This window comes from Emys orbicularis, chromosome 3, assembly GCF_028017835.1.
Source record: "Emys orbicularis isolate rEmyOrb1 chromosome 3, rEmyOrb1.hap1, whole genome shotgun sequence".
Taxonomy (NCBI): Eukaryota; Metazoa; Chordata; order Testudines; family Emydidae; genus Emys; species Emys orbicularis.
Genome location: NC_088685.1, coordinates 124,548,202 through 124,570,279, shown reverse-complemented (window position 1 = coordinate 124,570,279; position 22,078 = coordinate 124,548,202). Strand labels below are relative to the sequence as shown.

Here is a 22,078-nt window from a genome sequence, read left to right as displayed (position 1 = left end):
GTTCTGAGAACATGTCGTCCCGTGTCCTTTTCTTTCTCCGCCTAATCTGCGCCAGCCTCTGGGAGGGGGATGCCGGGGTAGGTCGGGAGACATTCGCAGCTGTGGGATGGGAAAAAGGGAGTGAATTCCTCACAAAGATACATTTTTGTGAACAATGAACATAGTCTTTCTCTGTGAAGAAGACCATGCACAGCACCTATCACATGCACACTCAGGACAAGGTCGAATTTTCGGCCTTCGCATTCAGTGCCTGGGGTCTTGCAGAGGAGATCAGACAAGCGGGGCAGGACAGCAGAATTCGGGTAGCAGGCTGACATGGTAAGCCATAGACTTTTGGCTGCTTAAAACTTAATTTATAGCAGTGCCCTCCTTTCACGTTCAAAGCAATGCTCCTAGCGTTGGCCAGTTCCTGCTGCCAGCAATCGGGCAAGCATGAACTCTGCCCTTGTCCCACCCCCTCGTGGCTGTCCCCGGGAAAGATCCCTGTATGCTGCCCCTCTCCCGCCTCCACCGCGTGGCTGTAAACCGCCGGTTACAGTTATGTAAAGGAACAGGCAAGCAGTCCCAATACTAACATTCCCCTAATTCAAAGCAGGTCACCATGAGCGACATCACTCTGATGAGGATTTCTGACACAGAGAAAGACCGCATGCTGCGTGAAAGCCAGCAAAAACCAGGGCCGTATGCTGCCATGCTCTGCGAGGCAATGATCCCAGAGTACTTGATGATAGCCTGGCGTGGAAAAGTTTCCTACCATGGAGGACGCAATAAGGCCGCTCTCCCCAGGAACCTCATGCAAAGGCTTTCCAGTTACCTCCAGGAGAGCTTCGTGGAGATATCCCATGAGGATTTCAGCTCTATCCCCGGACATATAGACCTTATTTTCCAGTAGCTGCACTGCCAAGGACTAAAACGTTAAGCGCCTAGGGCAAACTAATCATGAAAAACCCATTGTTAATATTCCTGTTCTGTTCAAAATAAATGTTTATATGTTTAAAACACTTACCCACTGATCCTTCCCCTGATTCAGGGTCCGGGTTAACGCCTGGGGAGGGTTGGCAGGGGATCTCCGTGAGGGTGATGAAGAGATCCTGGCTGTCAGGGAAATCAGCGTTGTAAGCGCTGTCGACTGCCTCGTCCTCCTCATCTCCTTCCTCATCTTCCCCGTCCGCTAACATCTCCGAGGAAGCGGCCGTCGACAATATCCCATCCTCAGAGTCCATGGTCAGTGGTGGGGTAGTGGTGGCGGCCACACCTAGAATGGAATGCAGTGCCTCGTAGAAACGGCATGTGTGGGGCTGGGATCCGGAGCGTCCGTTTGACTCTTTGGTCTTCTGGTACCCTTGTCTCAGCTCCTTGATTTTCACGCGGCACTGCATTGCATCCCGGCTGTATCCTCTCTCCGTCATGGCTTTGGAGATCTTCTCGTAGATCTTCGCATTCCGTTTTTTCGATCGCAGCTCCGAAAGCACAGACTCATCACCCCACACAGCGATCAGATCCAAGACTTCCCAATCAGTCCATGCTGGGGCCCTCTTTCTATTCAGCGATTGCATGGTCACCTCTGCTGGAGAGCTCTGCATCGTTGCCAGTGCTGCTGAGCTCGCCACGATGTCCAAACAGGAAATGAGTTTCAAACTGGCCAGACAGGAAAAGGAATTCAAATTTTCCCGGGGCTTTTCCTGTGTGGCTGGTCAGAGCATCCGAGCTCGGACTGCTGTCCAGAGCGTCAACAGAGTGGTGCACTGTGGGATAGCTCCCGGAGCTATTAGCATCGAATTCCATCCACACCTACCCTAATTCGACATGGCCATGTCGAATTTAGCGCTACTCCCCTCGTCGGGGAGGAGTACAGAAATCGAATTAAAGAGACCTCTATATCGAACTAAATAGCTTCGTTGTGTGGACGGGTGCAGGGTTAATTCGATTTAACGCTGCTAAATTCGACATAACCTCCTAGTGTAGACCAGGCCTCAGAGTGGGTAGAGGCCTACCTTAAGTATTGGTCCTAGGTCCTGGTGCATCGTGCTGAGGGGTTTGACTGTGGGGTACAGGTGAGTGGTAGTGCTACTGGGATTTGTGGCTTTACATTTTTCTTCCTGATGGTTATCCCAGGATTACTACTTAGAAAACTTTACTGTTTCTGAAAGCATTTGTGTTGATCTGCCCAAGTGTTCCTCTGTCCTGGAAAGTAACAAAATGTTGGCCCACAGTATGAATGTTACTTAATTTATGTTATTTGCGTAAAACTAAGTTTTCAAGAAAAGTTCGTATTTGTCCCTCAGCTCAATCTCTCTCAGTAAAGTGTGAGATACTTTGTCACCCCTGCTGCTGCTGACAGCACAAACTATTCCTATGATGTAATCTTTTGTCTGTAACAGCAAGGACTCAGACCTTGCAGAGAGAGAGGGAATCAGGCTTTCCAGACTTCCTGGGGAGAGGGAATCGTGGGTTTACCATTTCTTTAAGCTTTGTGACACTACATGTCATGGATTGTACCACTAGGGCACCCTCATGGGGTTTGGGTGGACACCTCTCTCGCCACAGACATCCTTCTCTGGCTGGAGGCATCACTTTAGAGCAAGTGCTGAGTTTGGTGCTCCAGCCATAAGTCTTAAGGAGCTTGCATCCCCAGACCCCCAGGTGAATAGCAGTCCAAAAATCTAAGGGGAGAACCAAATAATACTGCAGCCCACAAAATGTCTGGACTCACCCAGCAATTCCCCACAAGGTCAGTGGTCACTATATTCTGTAAAGGGGGTCTGGGCCCCTAGCCCCCTCAGTGTCCATAAGACCTAGCCTGAGCACCCTGGGTTCTAAACAAAACGGGGAAACAAAGTAAAAAAAAGTCCCTTTACTTCTTCAAAGGGCCCACGCAGCAGTAGGGTTGCCAACTTGGTAATATTTAAAAAATGGACACTCCAGCAGGAGTGCCAGAACCTCCCCTGCGCCACCTCTTTCCCCCGAGGCCCTGCCCCTGCCCTTTCCCCCGAGGCTCTGTCCCATCCACTCCCTTCCCTCCTCCCCTCCATCGCTCACTGCTTTTTCCCTCCCACACCCCCCTCCACCCAGGTCAGGAGGGACTTGTCTGTGGAGCTGGGGCTGGGAGCTGCAGCCGCCCGACACAGGTAGGAGGCGGCCCCAGCTGAGTAGGGGTTGGCGCGGGTGATGACTGAGTGCCTCCCCTGCTCACAGTAACCCGACTTTGGGTGATAGATCGGACCGGACACTGGACACTGTAAGGTTGAAAACCGGGCACCTAGCCACCTTAGGCAGCAGAGGCTCTTTCACCATGTTCTTGCTAAGGAGAGCGCGATTGACAGATTGACTTAGGGTCCGTGGGCCTTGAAGTGAAGAACATTGGGCTAGAGAGCTCTAGCTCTTACTTTTGAGTGCCACTCTGCACTGGTTTTGGATCCTCCCTTGCAAGGAGCTGACCCTCTCCAGATTTGACAGGCCTCATAGGTTCACTGGGTTAGGTCTGATTGTGCTCAGGGGAGCCCTTTAACCCATTCCTGACTGGGATGGAAACCTGTCCCACCACACTGTATATTCATTTCACTGGTACATGATGTGTTTTGTGGACTTTTTAACTTTACTACTATTAACTGGTTTATGAAACAGTTTTTACTGAAATGCAGAGTGTTGGTAAAGCAACACAAATGGATGGCAACAGATTACCGCTCTGCCTCATCTGTCACGCTTTGAGAGGGTGCCTGATAGTCCTTACTAGTAAAATGTCCAATAGAGCTGGGTGAAACTTTTACATCTGAAATGCAGATTTGGGTCGGCCAAAACATTTCACAAATTCATGTCTATTATGGTTAATTGTTTTGGTCAAAGATTTTTTTAAATGTCAAAAGGAGTGGTGTTTACATTTCTAAAAGGAAATATGTGTTTGGGCTAGATTTGCAAGGGGGTTTGTTTGCCATTCACAAAATAGAGGAGGCAGAGATGATACTGGTGCCCCCATTGTAGACCAGTGGCTAAGGAATTCAGGATGTGGGAGACCAAGATTCAAATCCATGCTCTGAATCAGGCAAAGTGGGGACTAACAGCTCTCTCACAGAAGGGGGACGCCACCTTCTCTGGTTCCAAATTTCATTTATTTTTAATGTTTAAAAAATCAGTTAAAATGTCTGAGGCAACTGAAAAAAAACATTTTGTTTTTTATCCAAAATGAAATTTATTTTTTTTCAGTTTGGCTAGTGAACCAAAAAACTGATTATTTATACAGCTCTAGTCTCCAAAGGCAAGCTTCTTCAGAAACATTTGCAGGAGAAGGGACATCCTAGTGTTTTGGCTTTTCATTGTCTATCTTCTTGTGGTTTCCTGGTGTATTATAACATGAAGGAAATACAGCAAGAGTGGTTCTGGTTGGTTTGGGTCTTCGTTGTGTAAGTTCTCCCAATGTACAAAGCTCTTGTTCTGTACAAACCAACAAACATAAAGAGAATCTCCAGAACAGACTGCCTTGGCAGAGCCGAAATCTAAACTTTTGCGATTTTAGCTATGTGGGACTCCCCCCCCCCCCCGCCCCCCCCGTGCAGTTTGATTTCATCATTCATAATCCTTCATTTTCCTTTGGATAAGGTCCAGCCCTCTATCTAACCATTTCACTTCATAGGTACATGACAGCTGAGGGCTGGGAGGAAAGATTTATTAGCTAAGGAACTGCTGAAAAATAAAACAATGTAAGAAAGTCAGTCTCCTACAGAGCAGATATTTGTCCTGTGAGGCTGGCTTTCTGTTTGATTAAATGGAAATGAGTTCATAAGTAATGATATTACAAGCTGCTTACAAAAATATGCTAAAGATGCAGCAAATATAAATGTGGACTCTGTCCAAATACTGTATAAGGCAAGTAATTCAACAACAATCTAGAGAAAAGAGAGGGTGTGCTTCGATTCAGACCTAAACACTACAGTTATACAAACACAACAAGATTACTGGCAATCTGTATGGAACTGTTATGGATTCTTCCTAATGACTCTGAGAAACTTTCCTCTTTTTTTCCCCAAGAGTGATAAAAAACATGTTTAATTGTTTAAATGGAATATTGTGATTCATGAATAAAATAGCTATATGTGAGGGGCAAAAGGGAAAACAAATAACGCAGGAGAAATCTGCTGCTGTACCTGAGTGCCCCCATCAGGACATAGCATAGAGAAATCAGATGGCAGGCTAGTGACAAGGAAAGAAGCTGCTCAGTAATGTATAGCTAGACCTCTCTGCTATATTGTCAATTCTGACAGTGTGGCAGAATGTATTGGCCAGTTTCTTGATATTTTGACAGGGGAGTGATCCATTTTAACAGATCTCTCATTAGCTGTTGCTGCAACTCATCACAGTCTTTTCTTTGGGAACACTTTGGATGTTGTATCCCTTGAATGACAGTAAGCCTTCAGGGAGGCACTCCATTCTTCAGCAAAATTCCTTTGTGCATTAGGAGATTTTATGCGAAGGAGCCTCTCCAGTGTTGGAATTTTGAGGAAGCACTGCCCCAGGATGGTGTGTATCTGAACAATCTTTTGCTATGGGTGGTAGCTTTAACAGAACCCTGTTTATGTTATATGAGGTGTGACAGTAGTGCTGAGAGAATGCTGGGGTGTGTGTGGAAATAATCATAGAAATGCAGGACTGGAAGGCACCTTGTCAGGTCATCTAGTTCAGTCCCCTGCACTGAGGCAAGACTAAGTATTATCTAGACCATCCCTGACAGGTGTTGGGCTAACCTGTTCTTAAAAACCTCAAATGACGGAGATTTCACAACCTCCCTAGGTAACTTATTCCAGTGCTTAACTGCCCTGACAGTTAGGAAGTTTTTCCTAACTAGATCTCCCTTGCTGCACTTTATGCCCATTACTTATTGTCCTGTTCTCAGTGGTTAAAGAGAACAATTTTTCACCCTCCTTTTTGTAACTGTGAGGGATCTTGAGCTTTGAACCCAGGCCCATGTGTCCTTTGGCCACAACTGACACCCAGCAACTCACCGGAGTAACCAGAGAAGGGAACCAGTGAAGTGCTGGCTTGCAGAGGGCCCCTACCCTGAAGCTCCCAATTGAGGGAAACATCCAACAACCCTGATTGGCCGAGGAACTCTGTATAAACCATGAAGTAACACAGGAAGTTGTCAGAGCAATTAGAGAACTCCCTGGCTGGCTGCTACAGTGGACCCCTCCCGTTTACCTGACTCCTGAGCCCTGAATTCCTGCCTGCCTATGGTTCCTGTCCTTATCCCAGACCCTCATCTATTCCCAGTTCTTGCTTTCCTGACTTACTCCAGGTCCCTGCTCCAACGCCTTACTCTTGTGCTGTCTCTGGCTCTGATGCCTGGCCTGGCTAGGCTATCTCCAGCTCTGACCACTAGGCTTGACCGCCCACCCCCTGGTTATTGCAATAACAATCTTCTACGTACTTAATGTAATATTCATTCATATTTTAAAAGGAATTTGTTGAAAACATGCTTGTGCCCTGTTGTACTATGTTTCCATCACATACACTACTGAATGAGTTTGATAGTATGAATATTTGTGGAACCAGTGAATTTTAAGTGTATGTTAAAGATATTCACATAAAGTGAATTTTGAACTCATTATCACATTACATTCATCCAATCATGTGTGACCAGTTTAAAGTAATCAACAGTTTGGAGTTTGAATGTCAAATACACAATATTGCAACAAAGTGGTTGTAACTGTCTATGGACCAAGAATTACTCACACAAATTGTTAAGCAAATAGTTTCAATTTAGAAATTTCAAATTGAGAAAATTGTCAGCTGCCCCTGGGAAATTCACAAACAGAGAAAGAAACAATATTCATTAGATAAATTATTTGCCGTGGAGAATTTGCCCAGGTCTTTCCAATACCTAGTTAACCCTGAGCAAATTGTGGGCTGTTTTGTTAATATGGAGTTTCATCCTCAAGTCTTTATCTCTTTCATGAATATAAGACTCTTCCTATCTGTTGGCTACCTCATGGTCTTGTCCTCTCTCCCCTTCTCTTTTCCTTTATTGACTCCATCCATTCCCTTAGCTTCAGCTACTATTTCTCTGCCAGTGACTTCTAAATCCACCTCTCAGCACCTGTCCTCCACTCATCTATTCAGCCTCAGATCTCCATCTGACTCTCAACTCAACCATTGTGTATGCCACCACAGTCCCAAACTCACTCTTTCTGAAACTGAGATATGTCTGAACTCCTGATCCCTCCCTACCACCTCTTATCTCTATTCCCATTAACTATGTCATGAGCTTTACAGTGTCCCAATGTCATATCACCAGTGACTTTTCTCTACTCCCCCCAAATCCAGTCACCACCTCCTTTTTGAATATCTTCAAAACATTTTCTCTCCAGACTACACCTACAGCTAGAATTCTTTTCTGCACCTTGGCCTTTCCTGGATTACTCTAACCTTATCCTCTCTGCCTTCCCCAATACTCTCTTCTCCTTCCACAAAATGTAAAAGTTCACTGTTAAAGTCATCTTGCTCTTCTGTCACTGAGAGGGCATCCTCATATTTCTTAAATCCTTTCACTGGCTTTTCATCTCTAAACTGGAGAAAAAAATCCAACCTCCTGAACCACACTGTCAAGGCCCTACGTGCCTCTCTTATATCTGCTTTCATGTCCCACACCCCCCTTCTCACCACCTATATTTTTCATAGTCTTCTCTCCTTGCTGCTTATTTTATTTCCTTTCCTCACTCTCAGCTTCATGCCTTCTTTCATGCTGTCCCATAAACTTAAAATAATCTCCCCTTTTTTCTTCATCTTGCACCCTCTCCTTCAAATTCCTCCTTTGCAGCACTTTTCATCTACAAATCCATCCTGCACAGGTCTTATCATTGGTTTCTTATTTGAAATATTCTCTTGTTTTTAAGGGTCAGATTCACCTTGGTCTTTATGCTTTTGCACAATTGCAGACAGAGCCCAAGATGCCTTATCTGTCATTTCATGGCCCTCAAGATCCAGGCAGAATTCCAGCCCAGGAACTCAGAGCACAGTTCCCTTCCTGCTCCCCATGCGTGCGTGCATAATGTCCCAAAGGGAACAGAGAGGAGGTGGTACCATAGTTTCACCCTTTCCCAGGCACCAGAGAGGAGGTGGTACCATAGTTTCACCCTTTCCCAGGGTGGCCAACAGCACAGGGGATGTAGAGTGGCAGAGTGGTCGGTACAAATGAGGAAGAGCCAGGAACACCTGAATTCTAATCCATCATCTCCATTTGTGTGAATGTCAGTTACTCCCTCTCTTCCTGTTTATAATAATACTTACATACCTGATAGATTTTTTTAAAGTATTTATATTAGCACTAGGTATGTTATATTTTTTGGATTGTGGTATCAAATAATTGCATTATGTACATTTTATATATATTATAAATGTGTGACAAAAATTGCCTAAAATGCTAAGTCCACCTATGGATTAGTAGCCTCCAAAATTAATTTTAAAATACACAGGTGGTTATTTGATTTATGGGAATAGTAAAAACAACCTTACTCTAGCAAGTGGATTTTTTCCCTCTGAAACACCCTTACTTGTAGTTTTAAAAAGTACTTAAATTACCTTTTAAATATTAGAAATTCTTGATTTGCACCAGTCATTAAACTTTAGTCTAAATTCATTGGAAGTCATACTATCAAACAGATGTTTTTAGATACGTAGAAAGAAAAAGAAATATACATAATTTTTAAAATACAGAATTAAAATAGCATAAGCAATATTGTAGAGAGCCATGGCAAGTAAGTAATGTTTTCATAACGTATTTCAGAATGGTTAGAGGCTTGCTTAATCTCCAAGTCTTAACGCAGCTGAGCAGATCCTGATCCCCGCTTACACTAGTTTTATACTCATGTAGATCAGGAGTAACTCTGTTGAAGCCACACGATTTACTCTAGTGTGAGAGTAAAACCAGGCCTAATATATTGGGGGCTAGAAAAATCAGGAACTGTTCTGAGCCCCAAGTGGATCCCATGAAGGAATTTGAAGTGGGGGAGGATATTGTCATTGTCCAGCCTCCATCTATATGCCCCTCTCCATTAGGAGGTCCCTGCTAGTCTATAAGTGCCAAACTGTGCATACCTTAACATCAAGATGTGATGGAAACTCTGCAGCTTAAGTTTGTCTTTTTCATAGATTTCTCTCTGGGAAGGAATGATCTGGACTTCATTTAGGTGCTAGATAGCCATGCTGGACTTTGGAAGTTCTCTGTTTGGCCTAAAAAAAGATACAGTTCAGCATTGGCTGTGGCACTAGAAGCTTTTGTAGTCTGCTTTTCCAATGTAGTTCTACCCTGATCTGAAGGGACTACTTCAAGTATATAAAAGTCTTAGGTTCATTAAATCATTGACCTTTCCCCCCCTGAGACTGGCAACAAGCATGACATTTAATACCGTTTCTGATCAGAGGTTTGTTTTGTTTGGTTGGTTGGTTGGTTTTGCTCTGAATACCTTTCAACTAGGGTATGGCCCGGGATAACCAACGTATTTTACATAGACCTTTCATAGAGTTTAAGGTCAGAAGGGACCATCAGATTATCTAGTATGACTTCCTGGGTTACACAGACCATCAGATTTCACTTAAATACCCCATTACTGAGTCCAAAGACTTCTGTTAGACAGAAGTATTTCAGACTCAGGAGACTAAACTGCTGTGTGCCATAGGCAGAGAATAGGAGAGACTGAGGTGCCACCGATGCCTGAATTAAAGCATATCATTTAGAAAGCTATCTATTCGTGCCTTAAAGACTCCAAGCAATGGTGAGTTACACTGTTACAATGTGTAATTAAACTCACTGCTAGGAAATTGCAATTTATTTCAAGGTTGTATTTGTCTAACTTCAGCTTCCAGCTAGTGAATCTTCTTGTTAATCAAACTTGTTTGTCAGCAAGATTAGAAGCTACCTCATTCCAGTGAATATTGTTTCCATGTGTAAGTACCTATAGATGGTGATCAAATCACCTCTCAATCTTCTCTTTGGTAACCTGAATAGGTTGAGTTCCTTAAGCTTCACATCCTGAGGCTTGTTTTCCAGCCCCTGGATCATTTTTGTGGCCCTCCTTTGAACTCTCTCCCATATTTCCACATCCTTCATGAAACATGGACACCAGTACAGGACATAGTATTCTAGCAGTGGTCTTACCAATGCTGTGTATAGAGGCAAAATCACTTCCCTACTTCTGTTTGATATTCCCCTTTTTATACTTCCAGAGATTGCTTTAGCCCTTTTTGCCACAGCTTTGCACTGAGAGCTCAATTTCAGATGGTTATCTTCAATGATTCATAGATTCATAGATTCTAGGACTGGAAGGGACCTCGAGAGGTCATCGAGTCCAGTCCCCTGCCCGCATGGCAGGACCAAATACTGTCTAGACCATCCCTGATAGACATTTATCTAACCTACTCTTAAATATCTCCAGAGATGGAGATTCCACAACCTCCCTAGGCAGTTTATTCCAGTGTTTAACCACCCTGACAGTTAGGAACTTTTTCCTAATGTCCAACCTAAACCTCCCTTGCTGCAGTTTAAGCCCATTGCTTCTTGTTCTATCCTCAGAGGCTAAGGTGAACAAGTTTTCTCCCCCCTCCTTATGACACCCTTTTAGATACCTGAAAACTGCTATCATGTCCCCTCTCAGTCTTCTCTTTTCCAAACTAAACAAACCCAATTCTTTCAGCCTTCCTTCGTAGGTCATGTTCTCAAGACCTTTAATCATTCTTGTTGCTCTTCTCTGGACCCTCTCCAATTTCTCCACATCTTTCTTGAAATGCGGTGCCCAGAACTGGACACAATACTCCAGTTGAGGCCTAACCAGCGCAGAGTAGAGCGGAAGAATGACTTCTCGTGTCTTGCTCACAACACACCTGTTAATACATCCCAGAATCATGTTTGCTTTTTTTGCAACAGCATCACACTGTTGACTCATATTTAGCTTGTGGTCAACTATAACCCCTAGATCCCTTTCTGCCATACTCCTTCCTAGACAGTCTCTTCCTATTCTGTATGTGTGAAACTGATTGTTCCTTCCTAAGTGGAGCACTTTGCATTTGTCTTTGTTAAACTTCATCCTGTTTACCTCAGACCATTTCTCCAATTTGTCCAGATCATTTTGAATTATGACCCTGTCCTCCAAAGCAGTTGCAATCCCTCCCAGTTTGGTATCCCCAAGTCCTTCTCTGAATCATTGCTTTCCATGACAGTCTCCCCCATCCTGTAGTTACAGACCTTCATTCTTTGTCTCAGATGTATTATCTTGCATTTTGCTGTATTAAGATGGATTTTGTTGGATTGTGAGCATTTCACCATGTGATTCAGATCAGACCTGTCCTCCTCATTATTTAGTACTGCACCAGTCTATGTGTCCTCTGCAAACTTTACCAACAAAGAATATTATATAATCATCTAGATAATTGATAAAAATATTGAATATTATTGGACCAAGAACCAGTCCCTCTGGAACCCTGCAAGAAATTGTCCCACTCGTTGATGTCTCCCTATTAACATTACATTTTGAGATTTGTCAGCGAGCCAGTTTTTAAACCATGTAATCTGTGTCCTCTTAATTCCACATAATGCAAGCTTTTCATTCAAAATGTCATGTGGAACTAAGGCCTTGTTTAGACTAGAGGGTTAAGACAATATAAGTTGCACAACTTAAGTTGAAGTAGTTTATATCGACTTAACATGGTTTCTACACCGCTCTGTGTCATTGGGAGACGCTCTCCCATCGACATAGCTTCCATCTCTCATTGAGGTAGAGTACTGAAGTCGACGGGAGAGCACTCTCCCATTGATTTATCGCGTCTTCACCAGACCCGCTAAATCAATGCCACTGCATCAATCGCAGCAGTGCCAACTTAGCCCATAGTGAAGACAAGCTCTAAGTCAAATGCCTTAGAGAAATCAAGGTATCACCACAGTTGTCTTTTTAAAATCAGACCTATTATCTTTGGGGGGGGGTTGGGGGGGGAGGGTTGGGTATTTTTTTTAAAGAAGGCAACAGGTTTGTTTGATAAGACATAACCTTCCATGAAATTATGCTGACTGGCAAAAAATCTATTTTTAGCCTTTAATTCTTTATGGATAGAGTCCCAAATTAACCTTTCCATTATTTTATCCACAATCAACATCAGGCTAACCTGGGTTATCCTTTTAACCCTTTTTAAATATTGGAACTACATTGGTAGGCCTCTAATCCTTTGGACTTGGCCCAGGTTTCCAAGATTTATTTAAAATATTAAAAATAACAGTGATGCAGAAAGTTCCTCAGGTAGTTCTTTTAAGACTCTTACATGGAAGTAATCCAGTCCTGTGGAAATGAAAATGTTTAATTTGCACAGCTGCTGACTCACATCCTCCTTTATCACAGATGGTAAACTTTCTATTCCATCCACAACATCATATGGGATGGATACTTTCTCCTGCTTCATTTCAAATACAGAAAAGAAATATCTATTGAACATTTCTGCCTTTTCTACAGCATTATTTACAATTTTACCATCCACATCTAGCAATGGACTTATACCTGACCTAGGGATTTTTGTTATTTTGGTTTCCTAATATGTTTTTAAAATGTAATCTTATTGTGTTTAATCTTACTGGCCATTGATATTTCATTGATTCCTGTAGCTTCCCTTGACACCTACATTTTTTAACTTGTGGCTTATATTCATTGCCCTTTTCCTGTGTTTTTCATCCTTTTATATATTGATGTTTTATGTTTTAGCAGCGCTTCCAAATCTCCCTTTAACCAGTATGGCTTTTTGGCCAGCATACCTTTTTTTATGTCTGTGGAAATGTGGCTTTTTGGACATCAAGTTGGATGTCCTTGAACAATACACAGTTTTTGTAAACAGCCACACTTTAAATGTGGGTTCCCATTCAGTTATACTAACCATTGCTTTCAGCTTTGGTAAATTGGCCCTTTAAATGTCCAAATATACTAAATGCCCCAAAACTTCAAATACCCTCAGCTTTTGTCATTTTTGATTACTAGCAACCTTGCTGCATTCAAATCTGTGTCATAAAAGTGATAGGCTACCATGTCCCCTTTCCAGTCCCCAGAATGATCTGATCTCCTTCCAGAACTCCTCAGCAGATTGTTCTCCTGTAGCATTAATATATTTTTCATGCAAAAGACTTAGTTGCTGGAGTGCTTGTCACTTAAAATTAATCACAATTTTAAGTGTATTTTAAGCATTTTTAAAAATACTGTTAATTGGGAAATGTACGCAATACAAGTTTTTTCCATGTTTATTTATGCATGTATGAAAATCAGCAGTCTCCAGTTACTTACTTATAGATATTTCTGTGGCCTTCATCACAGCAATATCTGAATTCCTCACAAATTTACATTAGATTACTTTTAAAGCTAGTTTCTAACAATGGTAGAAGGCTTGTAGTTGATTCCTTCTATGCCTGGTGTTATTATTAAACGGTTGTTTGGGGAAACTTTAATTTCTTTCTCTTTATATGGCCCTCATCACCATAGTACCTGATGACCTCTCAGTTATTAATGGATTTTTATCCTTGCGACATCCCTATGAGATAGGGAAGTATCACCCCCACTTTACAGATGGGAAATGAAGGTGCAGAGTATATCAAGTGTTTTACCTAAAGTTACCCATAAAGTGTGTGGCTGAGTCAAAAATTGAATCCAGATCTCTTGAATAGCTGTCCAGTCCAGTGCCCCATCCATTAGATCATTCAGAAGTTTATCTGAAATGGTGGAATATACCGTTATCCTAAGTATAGTTTGTTCAGTTTCAATTGATATTAATGATACAGCCATAAATAATTTATAAGGTGTTCATAAATGATAAATAGATGGGTAATGTTTTCACAGGTGCCTCTGTGATTTAGGAGCCTAAGACCTATTGTCAAGTGTATTTTGCCTGTCATTTCTGAAAATAAGTTAGGCTCCTAAGTCACTTAGGCACTTACAAAAGTTTCACCTGTTGTAAACATGTTACAGACATGAGTTCTATGTGTTACACATAATGCTAAGTAGAAGATGTTAGAGAGAGTTCTAACCCATGATTGTATGCAACTGTCACCAGGTGGCTGGCCCCAGAAAATAAAGTGGATCCAGCTCCCCTGTGCCAGAACAGGCGCTTTCATTTGGCCAATTAAGAGGTAGGGCAGCACCTCGGGACTTTAAGAGACCCAGTGAATCAGAGCTGCCTGAGTGAGAGTGAGGAAAAGAGGCAGGTGAGAGCTGCTAGATACAGAAGGTGTTTTTTGGGGGGCAGGCTGACGGAAAGGAGAGCAGCAAGAGGGGTTTGCTGGCTGTTGTCCCCAAGGCAGATAGATGGAATGATGGCAGGAATAGCAGCACAGGGAGGTGCCTGCTGGCTCTAAGCCAGAATGCCAAAGTCGAGGGCTAGAGAGGGCTGAAGGAAGGGAGAGCACTGGTGAGGTTTAGCAGCTGACGTCTCTGTACTGGAGAGCTGGACCCAGAAGAACAAAGAGAGGGTCAGGAGGAGTGAGGGATGCTCCTCTTGTGAGGAAGATCACCTATCAGAGATGCTGTGGGGGTTCCTGCTAGGAAGAGTGGGATTGCACTCCAGCTGGAAGGGCTGCGGAGGCTGTCCTGAAAGAGGGACAGAAGAGGACCAACGAAGAATCCAGGTGTGGTGGAAGACACTGGAATGTGGTCTGTGTTACATCAATGGCCCTCAGGATATGTGATTTTAAAGATTACTTGTTTATCACCCCAGTGCAAATTATGTTTTGGGACTTGAATTTTGAACTATTTGCACTGTGTTCTTGTAATAAACCCAGCCCCATGGAGGGGTACTATTGAAGCAAGACAGCCTAAAGTATAGTCTTTGGATTACCTCAGGGGAGAAATGGGTGCACCGGTCATGCCAGGGCCTATTGCAAGAGGGCACTGCAGTTAGGGCTGCCCTCTGACAGCAATCTGTTGCCCTCTTGAATTCTATAGCAAATGATTTAAGCACTTCTTCGTTGTGTATTAACCCTTTATAAACTATTTATAAATGTACCCGTATTTATAAAGTGAGATATTTTGTTTTAACCATAGAATACAATGTATATTAGAATATAACTGATTTTTGTTATGACAATAGACTTGTACGGATTCTGCTTCTTCATTTTCAGTTGATGTCTGGGCCTTTAATTGGTCTACAAATATTGGAAAATGACACTTTTGTAAATATATCTGAGCTCTAGAGATAGGAGACAGGTTTGTAACTGGATAGCAGAATGTGCAAAGCATTTAGTAGGATCTTCTCTGTTTTCCAATTGATCCATTTATTTGGCTTTTTATGGTATGAAAATCACTCTTGACAGTGCTATAATTGTATAATGATTTGGCATGATTTCTGTGCTGAACCAGTATAAAATGTCAAATTCGTTGGACAAAATATAATGTTTTTTTTCCAATGAACCCTGTAAATCCATTTTCCTGCATGTAACTTATAAAGACAGGATTGATTTTTGTCATGAAAATTTCTTTATTAAAGGGGGGGAACTCTTGCTGACTTCTTTTATGTCAAGTTTGAGACTGGAGATCATTTTCTCTTTTCAGCTGAGGATTTATAATGGAAATGCTGACAGACCCTCAACTATAGTATTGCTGGTGTTTGTGTCTATAATAGGAATCTACTAACAATCAAACATTCAGCACAATTGAATGTTACCTTTTAAGACAGGGTAAGACAATCTCCCTCCTCACCTTCAGGTCCACTCTGTGCTCTGAAGAAAAATGAGGTCCTCAGAGAGCTTTGCAGCTGTGATTACCAGCACTTAAATTCAAGGCCAGCAGAATGACTCAGAGCACTCAACATATTTACTGCAAGAATCACAAACTTGGTTGAAAATTGATAGATTCCAACATTAAATATTTATCCCATTACCCTGGGATAAATGGGTTCATGCATAATAATGTTAAACACCATTTGACTCGTTGAGCCCCCACGTTCAAGGGGACCTTGCAGACACGTGTCATAGATGCCTCTCTAAATGCTGATGTCTTCAGATTCCTTTCTAACAAGAAGGCTGTAAAGCATATAAGATATTAATCCCCAATTTTCAACTGATTTGCTCATGCCTCTTATACACTGTGTGATTCTTCTTTAAAAGGGTATTTCTCCAATTAGCTTTTGTATTTTGTTTTGTTTAATATAAAGAGAGATGTATTTTTTTTTATGGATTTTCCCAACTGTTTGGAAAAGATTTTATAAAACAGGATATAAGATTATTATTTTTAACATGGATATTATGTAACTTGACTGTGGCTTTCAAAACTCTCATACTTGTTTTAAAAAATACAGTGAAAAAGAATGTGTTACTGTAGCATGTAACTCCTGCAAAATGATGAGGGGCCTCCTAAATTGTACCTGCAAAATGTGCATGGGAGCCCCTGTGTGTATGCTGAAGTACTCATTTGCATCCTCCCTGTGTGGGGGTTTGGACTCAGTGCTTCATTTTTCCATAGTTTTGGTGCGGTTGTGTTTTTAGTAATCCACAATTTTCATGAGTTATATGTTAGGTAGAATTTTAAGAAGCACTAAATCTTTCCATTAAAGCTGTAATTTTACACTGTGTTTTGTGATATTTGCACACCCTCAGCTCATTTCCCCATCTTCTGAAAAAATTCATCCAACTCATTTCCCTCTTGCCTTTTAGTTTTTTCTCTTTTATTTATTCACTGTGCAATGGGCCAGATTCACTGAGACCTGCTCTACAAGGGAGTTTTACCAACCACTGGTAGAGCTGCATCAGTGCAAAACCCTAGTTTAGACATGATTTACACTGGTGGAAGCTGATTTGTATCTGTTTAGCTTATCCCAATTTGAAACCAGGGTAAGCTAGACCAGTTACTGCAGTGGCATAAATCATGACTACAGTAGGGGTTTATACTTTTGCAGCTACACCAGTGACTAAAAACCAAATGTGTAGACCAGAAGTGTGAGTTGGTATAATTTACACTTCTTCTTGCACCTGCAATGTGAATGTTACACCAGCTTAGATTCCATCTAGACCAGAGTGCCAAACTCATTCAGCAGAGAGAGCCAAACTCCACTTATCATTGTGGTCTGTGACCTGAGGCCTTAATTTAGGACTGTGTACCCTCCATCCTCAGCAGAAGGCCCACTGACATCACTGAGAAGTGTGCCATAGTTCAAGGGTAGAACCTGGCCTTTACATAATAACTAAACTTCTAGTTATTATTATTTGTTACATACTTAATGAACTCACTCACTGTCACTCAGTGGGAAAATATGCCCACCATTTGGACCACTTTTATTTCTATCCTTTGTTTCTCTTCCTTCTTCCCCATCTTCCTTTCTGTTTCTGTCCTTCTTCCCTGTCTTTCCTCTCTGTTCTTCACTCTGCATTTCCTTCCCTGCAGTTGCAAATTCTCAATTCCCACCTCTCTCTGGACCTTTCTTCAATACCCCATTTCACCCTCTGCAGTGATTGACATTGCAATGATGAAATTAAAGTGTCATTTACTTGACACTCTCTAGTGACGTGGATAGAGGAGTTCAAACCTGTCTCCTTTATTGTTTCAGGCTCTCTGCAGACTCAAGAAGAAAACACAGCATTGGTTTACCCTCATGTGACATTTTAAAGGTTTTCTTCACAACCACAGGGGCTAGAATCTTACTTTGCACAAAATTTCAGCTTTCATTTTTAAAAATCTGAATATGTCAGGAGGGCCAAGGGCCACATAAATATATATTAGGCTGGACTGATCTAGCCCACAGGCTGTATTTTAACACCCGGGTTCCATCTAACTGTCTTAAGGTCTGTCCACACTCTGAAATGAATGGTGGTTTTAAAACGTGTTAACTAATGTTCTAATTAAAACACTTAAAACTAGTAGAGTTTGTCGAAATTTTCCAAAGATTCAAAATTTGGATGAAAATGTTCCCTGCATGTTTTGGTCAGTTCTCCTTAGCATCTACTGTAGACAAAAACAGTCATGTTTAAAAACAAATTCTCTGGCTGTGGTCAACCCCAATGATAAACCAGAGAGACCCTTATATTTCTTTACTTAAGATCAGTTTCTGCCATCCATACTCTGCAAGCAGTCCTGAAGTAAGGTACTGATTAAAAATGGCAGAGATGGTCCAATTTATACTTCTTCCTTATACACACAGAAGAGTGGTGTCATGGCTAAGGCACTGGGCTAGGACTCATAGGATTTGGGTTTTATTTCTGACTCTGACACAGAATTCCTGTGTAAACTTGGATAGGTCACTTAACTTTCTGGTGTCTCCATCTATAAAATGGAGATGCTTCCCTCCCTGGTGTTGTGAGGCTACTTAATGACTGTCTGTGAAACACTGACACTACAATGAGAAACAGAAACACCTATGCATGAAATTAAAATAAATTGTTACCCAGAGAAAGAGTTTGTCTACCTGGAATATGTTTTTTAAAAGAAAGTTGTCCTGTGTAATTGTGGGATACTTTTGGCTCTGACACATTATACTGTTAATTTTTGGTTACAGCTCTTTGATTTCCTCCCCCAATTTGCATCTAATGTGGAATGAAGCATTGTGGCATTTACCCTGTTTACTGAAACAATGTGGCAGTACTTTGATGCCCCCAAACATCTGACAAATAACCTGAAGTTACTGTGTAAAAGAAACCTCATAACTGCTGACCTCATTGAGCAAGATAAACTGGAGCAGAAAAGTTTGGGATTTCCCCCCCAGGCTCCTTGAACTACAGTACATGTGTTTTGCCTTGCAGTACAACCGCTACCAGCGCTATGGTGCAGAAGAGTGTGTGCTGCAGATGGGCGGAGTGCTGTGTCCTACCCCAGGATGTGGTGCTGGCCTGCTTCCTGAACCAGAAGTGAGAAAAATAGTATGTGAGCCAAGCAATGGACTGGGCTGTGGGGTAAGACTGCACTTTCCTTATAGCTCATTGGGAATCAATTGAGATTGCAGGATTTAACAAGAAGCTTAAAAAAAAACGGATTTTCCTTTCACTTTGATGACTCTGAATTACCCTTCATACCACAGTGAGATTCAGTAGCTTTCAATAAACAATTTTAATACAGTGCCAAAGCCTAGAAATCACTATTTTGTCATGTAGAGTATGTCCATCCCAGAATCCTTTGCTTTAATTGGTTTGAGAAGTTGCTGATCTAAGTAGTTACAGTGAGCAGTTGAACTGTGCAAATGACAAGCCAAGAGCTTTGACTTTTTTCTCCCAGCACTCAGCAAAACTGAATAAGATCTAGTGCAAACCCGTTTATTATTGTATTAGTACCACCCTTCTTAATTAGAGAGGGGGATGAAGAGAGAGAGAGAATGACCAGTCAGTGATATCTCAGTGACATTGTTTGTGTGACTATTTTAAGAAACATAATGAAGATTAATGCAGAAACCTCTGTGCTTTATTGTCTCATAAAAACTGTTTTTAACTAGGGATGTGCAGAATGAGTGGTATTTTTAGGAAAATAAAATAAGCAGCATTTGAAAATATGTTGTGCTAAGAGGTCAGGCCAGGTGAATTAGTCATTTTCTTGAATAAAATTACCACTGTATCTTAAAAGAAAAGGGCTGGAGGGGAAAAAGTTCTATACACAAAAGGCCATACTAAATGATAGGTTGAAGTGACTAACTGATGCTGATACCAAGGGAGTCCTCCTGTGCCTGATATTATTACTAAATCCATGGAGGCGGTGGAAAGAGAGAAAATATATATATTTATAAAATAGCAGCATGCTGTTGCTCTTGTCTTTTTGTGATGGAAAATGAACTTTTTACTGCGGTTTTGATGTTGCCCAAACTGATAGCACAGAAGAATAATTGTTTGCTGAACTAGGAAGTTACAGTAACTTTTCTTCTATGAATAGGTTAGCATCTCTCGACCTTGGTATAACTTCCTATCTGTCCATGCAGTGTTGCATGTAAAACACTGAGTTCCCCAGATTCTCTGAACTGGCACTGGGCTACAAAATAAAGGGCGGGGGTGGAAAAGCAATGAGAAACAAGAATGACTAAACAAAAAGAAATGCCTCAGATTAAATTTCAGGATTGGTTAAAAAAGATAAAATCTAGGGCTGTCGATTAATCACAGTTAACTCACATGATTAACTCAAAAAAATTAACTGTGATTAAAAAATTAATCGTGATTCATTGCACTGTTAAACAATAGAATCCCAATTGAAATTTATTAAATATTTTTGGATGTTTTTCTACATTTTCAAATATATTTATTTCTATTACAGCACGGAATACAAAGTGTACAGTGCTCACTTTATATTTTGGATTGCAAATATTTGCACTGTAAAAATGATAAACAAAAGAAATAATATTTTTCAATTCACCTGATACAAGTACTGTAGGGAAATTTCCTTATCATGAAAGGGCAACTTACAAATGTTGATTTTTTTTGTTACATAACTGCACTCAAAAACAAAACAATGTAAAGGTTTAGGGCCTACAAGTCCACTCAGTCCTACTTCTTGTTCAGCCAATTGCTAAGACAAACAAGTTTGTTTACATTTATGGGAGATAATGCTGCCCACTTCTTGTTTACAATGTCACCTGAAAGTGAGAACAGGCATTTGCATGGCACTTTTGTAGCCAGCGTCTCAAGGTATTTACGTGCTAGATATGCTAAACATTCGTATGCCCCTTCATGCTTCAACCACCATTCCAGAGGACATACTTCCATGCTGATGATGCTCATTAAAAAAAATAGTGCATTAATTAAATTTGTGACTGAACTCCTTGGGGGAGAATTGTATGTCTCCTGTTCTGTTTTACCCGCGTTCTGCCATATATTTCATGTTATAGCAGTCTCGGATGATGACCCAGCACATGTTCGTTTTAAGAACAATTTCACTGCAGATTTGAAAAAACACAAAAAAGGTATCGATGTGAGATTTCTAAAAATAGCTACAGCACTCGACCCAAGGTTTAAGAATCTGAAGTGCCTTCCAAAATCTGAGAGGGATGAGGTGTGGAGCATACTTTCAGAAGTCTTCAAAGAGCAACACTCCTATACGGAAACTACAGGTCCCGAACCACCAAAAAAGAAAATCAACCTTCTGCTGGTGGCATCTGACTCAGATGATGAAAATGAACATGCATCGGTCTGCTCTGCTTTGGATCGTTATCGAGCAGAACCCATCATTAGCATGGACACACATCCTCTGGAATTGTGGTTGAAGCATGAAGGGACATATGAATTTTTCGTGCATCTGGCACGTAAATATCTTGCAACGCCAGTTACAACAGTGTCATGCGAACGCCTGTTCTCACTTTCAGGTGCCATTGTAAACAAAAAGCAGGCAGCATTATTTCCTGTAAATGTAACCAAACTTGTTTGTCTGAGCAATTGACTGAAGTAGGACTGGGTGGACTTGTAGGCTCTAAAGTTTTACATTGTTTTATTTTTGAATGCAGTTATTTTTGTAGATAATTCTACATTTGTAAGTTCAACTTTCATGATAAAGACATTGCACTACTCTACTTGTATTAGGTGAATTGAAATATACTATTTCTTTTGTTTTTTACGGTGCAAATATTTGTAATAAAAAATAAGTATAAAGTGAGCACTGTACACTTTGTATTCTGTGTTGTAATTGAAATCAATATATTTGAAAATGTAGAAAACATCCAAAAATATTTAAATAAATGGTATTCTATTATTAACAGTGTGATTAATCATGATTAATTTTTTTAATCACTTGACAGCCTTAATAAAATCACTAATAATTTTTGCTCTACTCTCTACCAAAATCAAACTGCATTCTATAGCTTCATTTTTCAACATTTTGAATCTCCAGTTACTTTACCTAATTTAAAGGCTATATATATTGACCCGTTTAGCAAGCTGTTATGTTTTCTTTTAAGGACTCTCTGCTTTAGTAGCTACTGACCAGATTATGAGACTTTAATTTTACCTGACATGTTGTTTTGGGTTAAGAGATGTTGAGAAGAGGACACACCTCATTGAGGCAAAGATTGGAAATGTTAGCCCAGTCTGAGAGCCACATTCTGGGCACTCTCCTAAAATCCACACCCAAGTGTGAAAGAACAAGGCAGAAATTGGTGGCTCTGATTCTCTCTCTGACCC

At 41.2% G+C, this 22,078-nt stretch overlaps 1 protein-coding gene across 1 annotated transcript in view; it reads left to right on the top strand.

Annotated features, from left to right (window-relative positions):
- PRKN (parkin RBR E3 ubiquitin protein ligase) overlaps window positions 1-22,078 on the top strand; it is a 1,248,251-nt gene that overhangs the window by 1,034,499 nt on the left and 191,674 nt on the right. Inside the window, exon 9 of the mRNA XM_065400948.1 lies at window positions 18,734-18,883. Within this exon, the coding sequence (XP_065257020.1) occupies window positions 18,734-18,883 (150 nt within the window). The remainder of the gene's footprint in view (window positions 1-18,733; window positions 18,884-22,078) is intronic.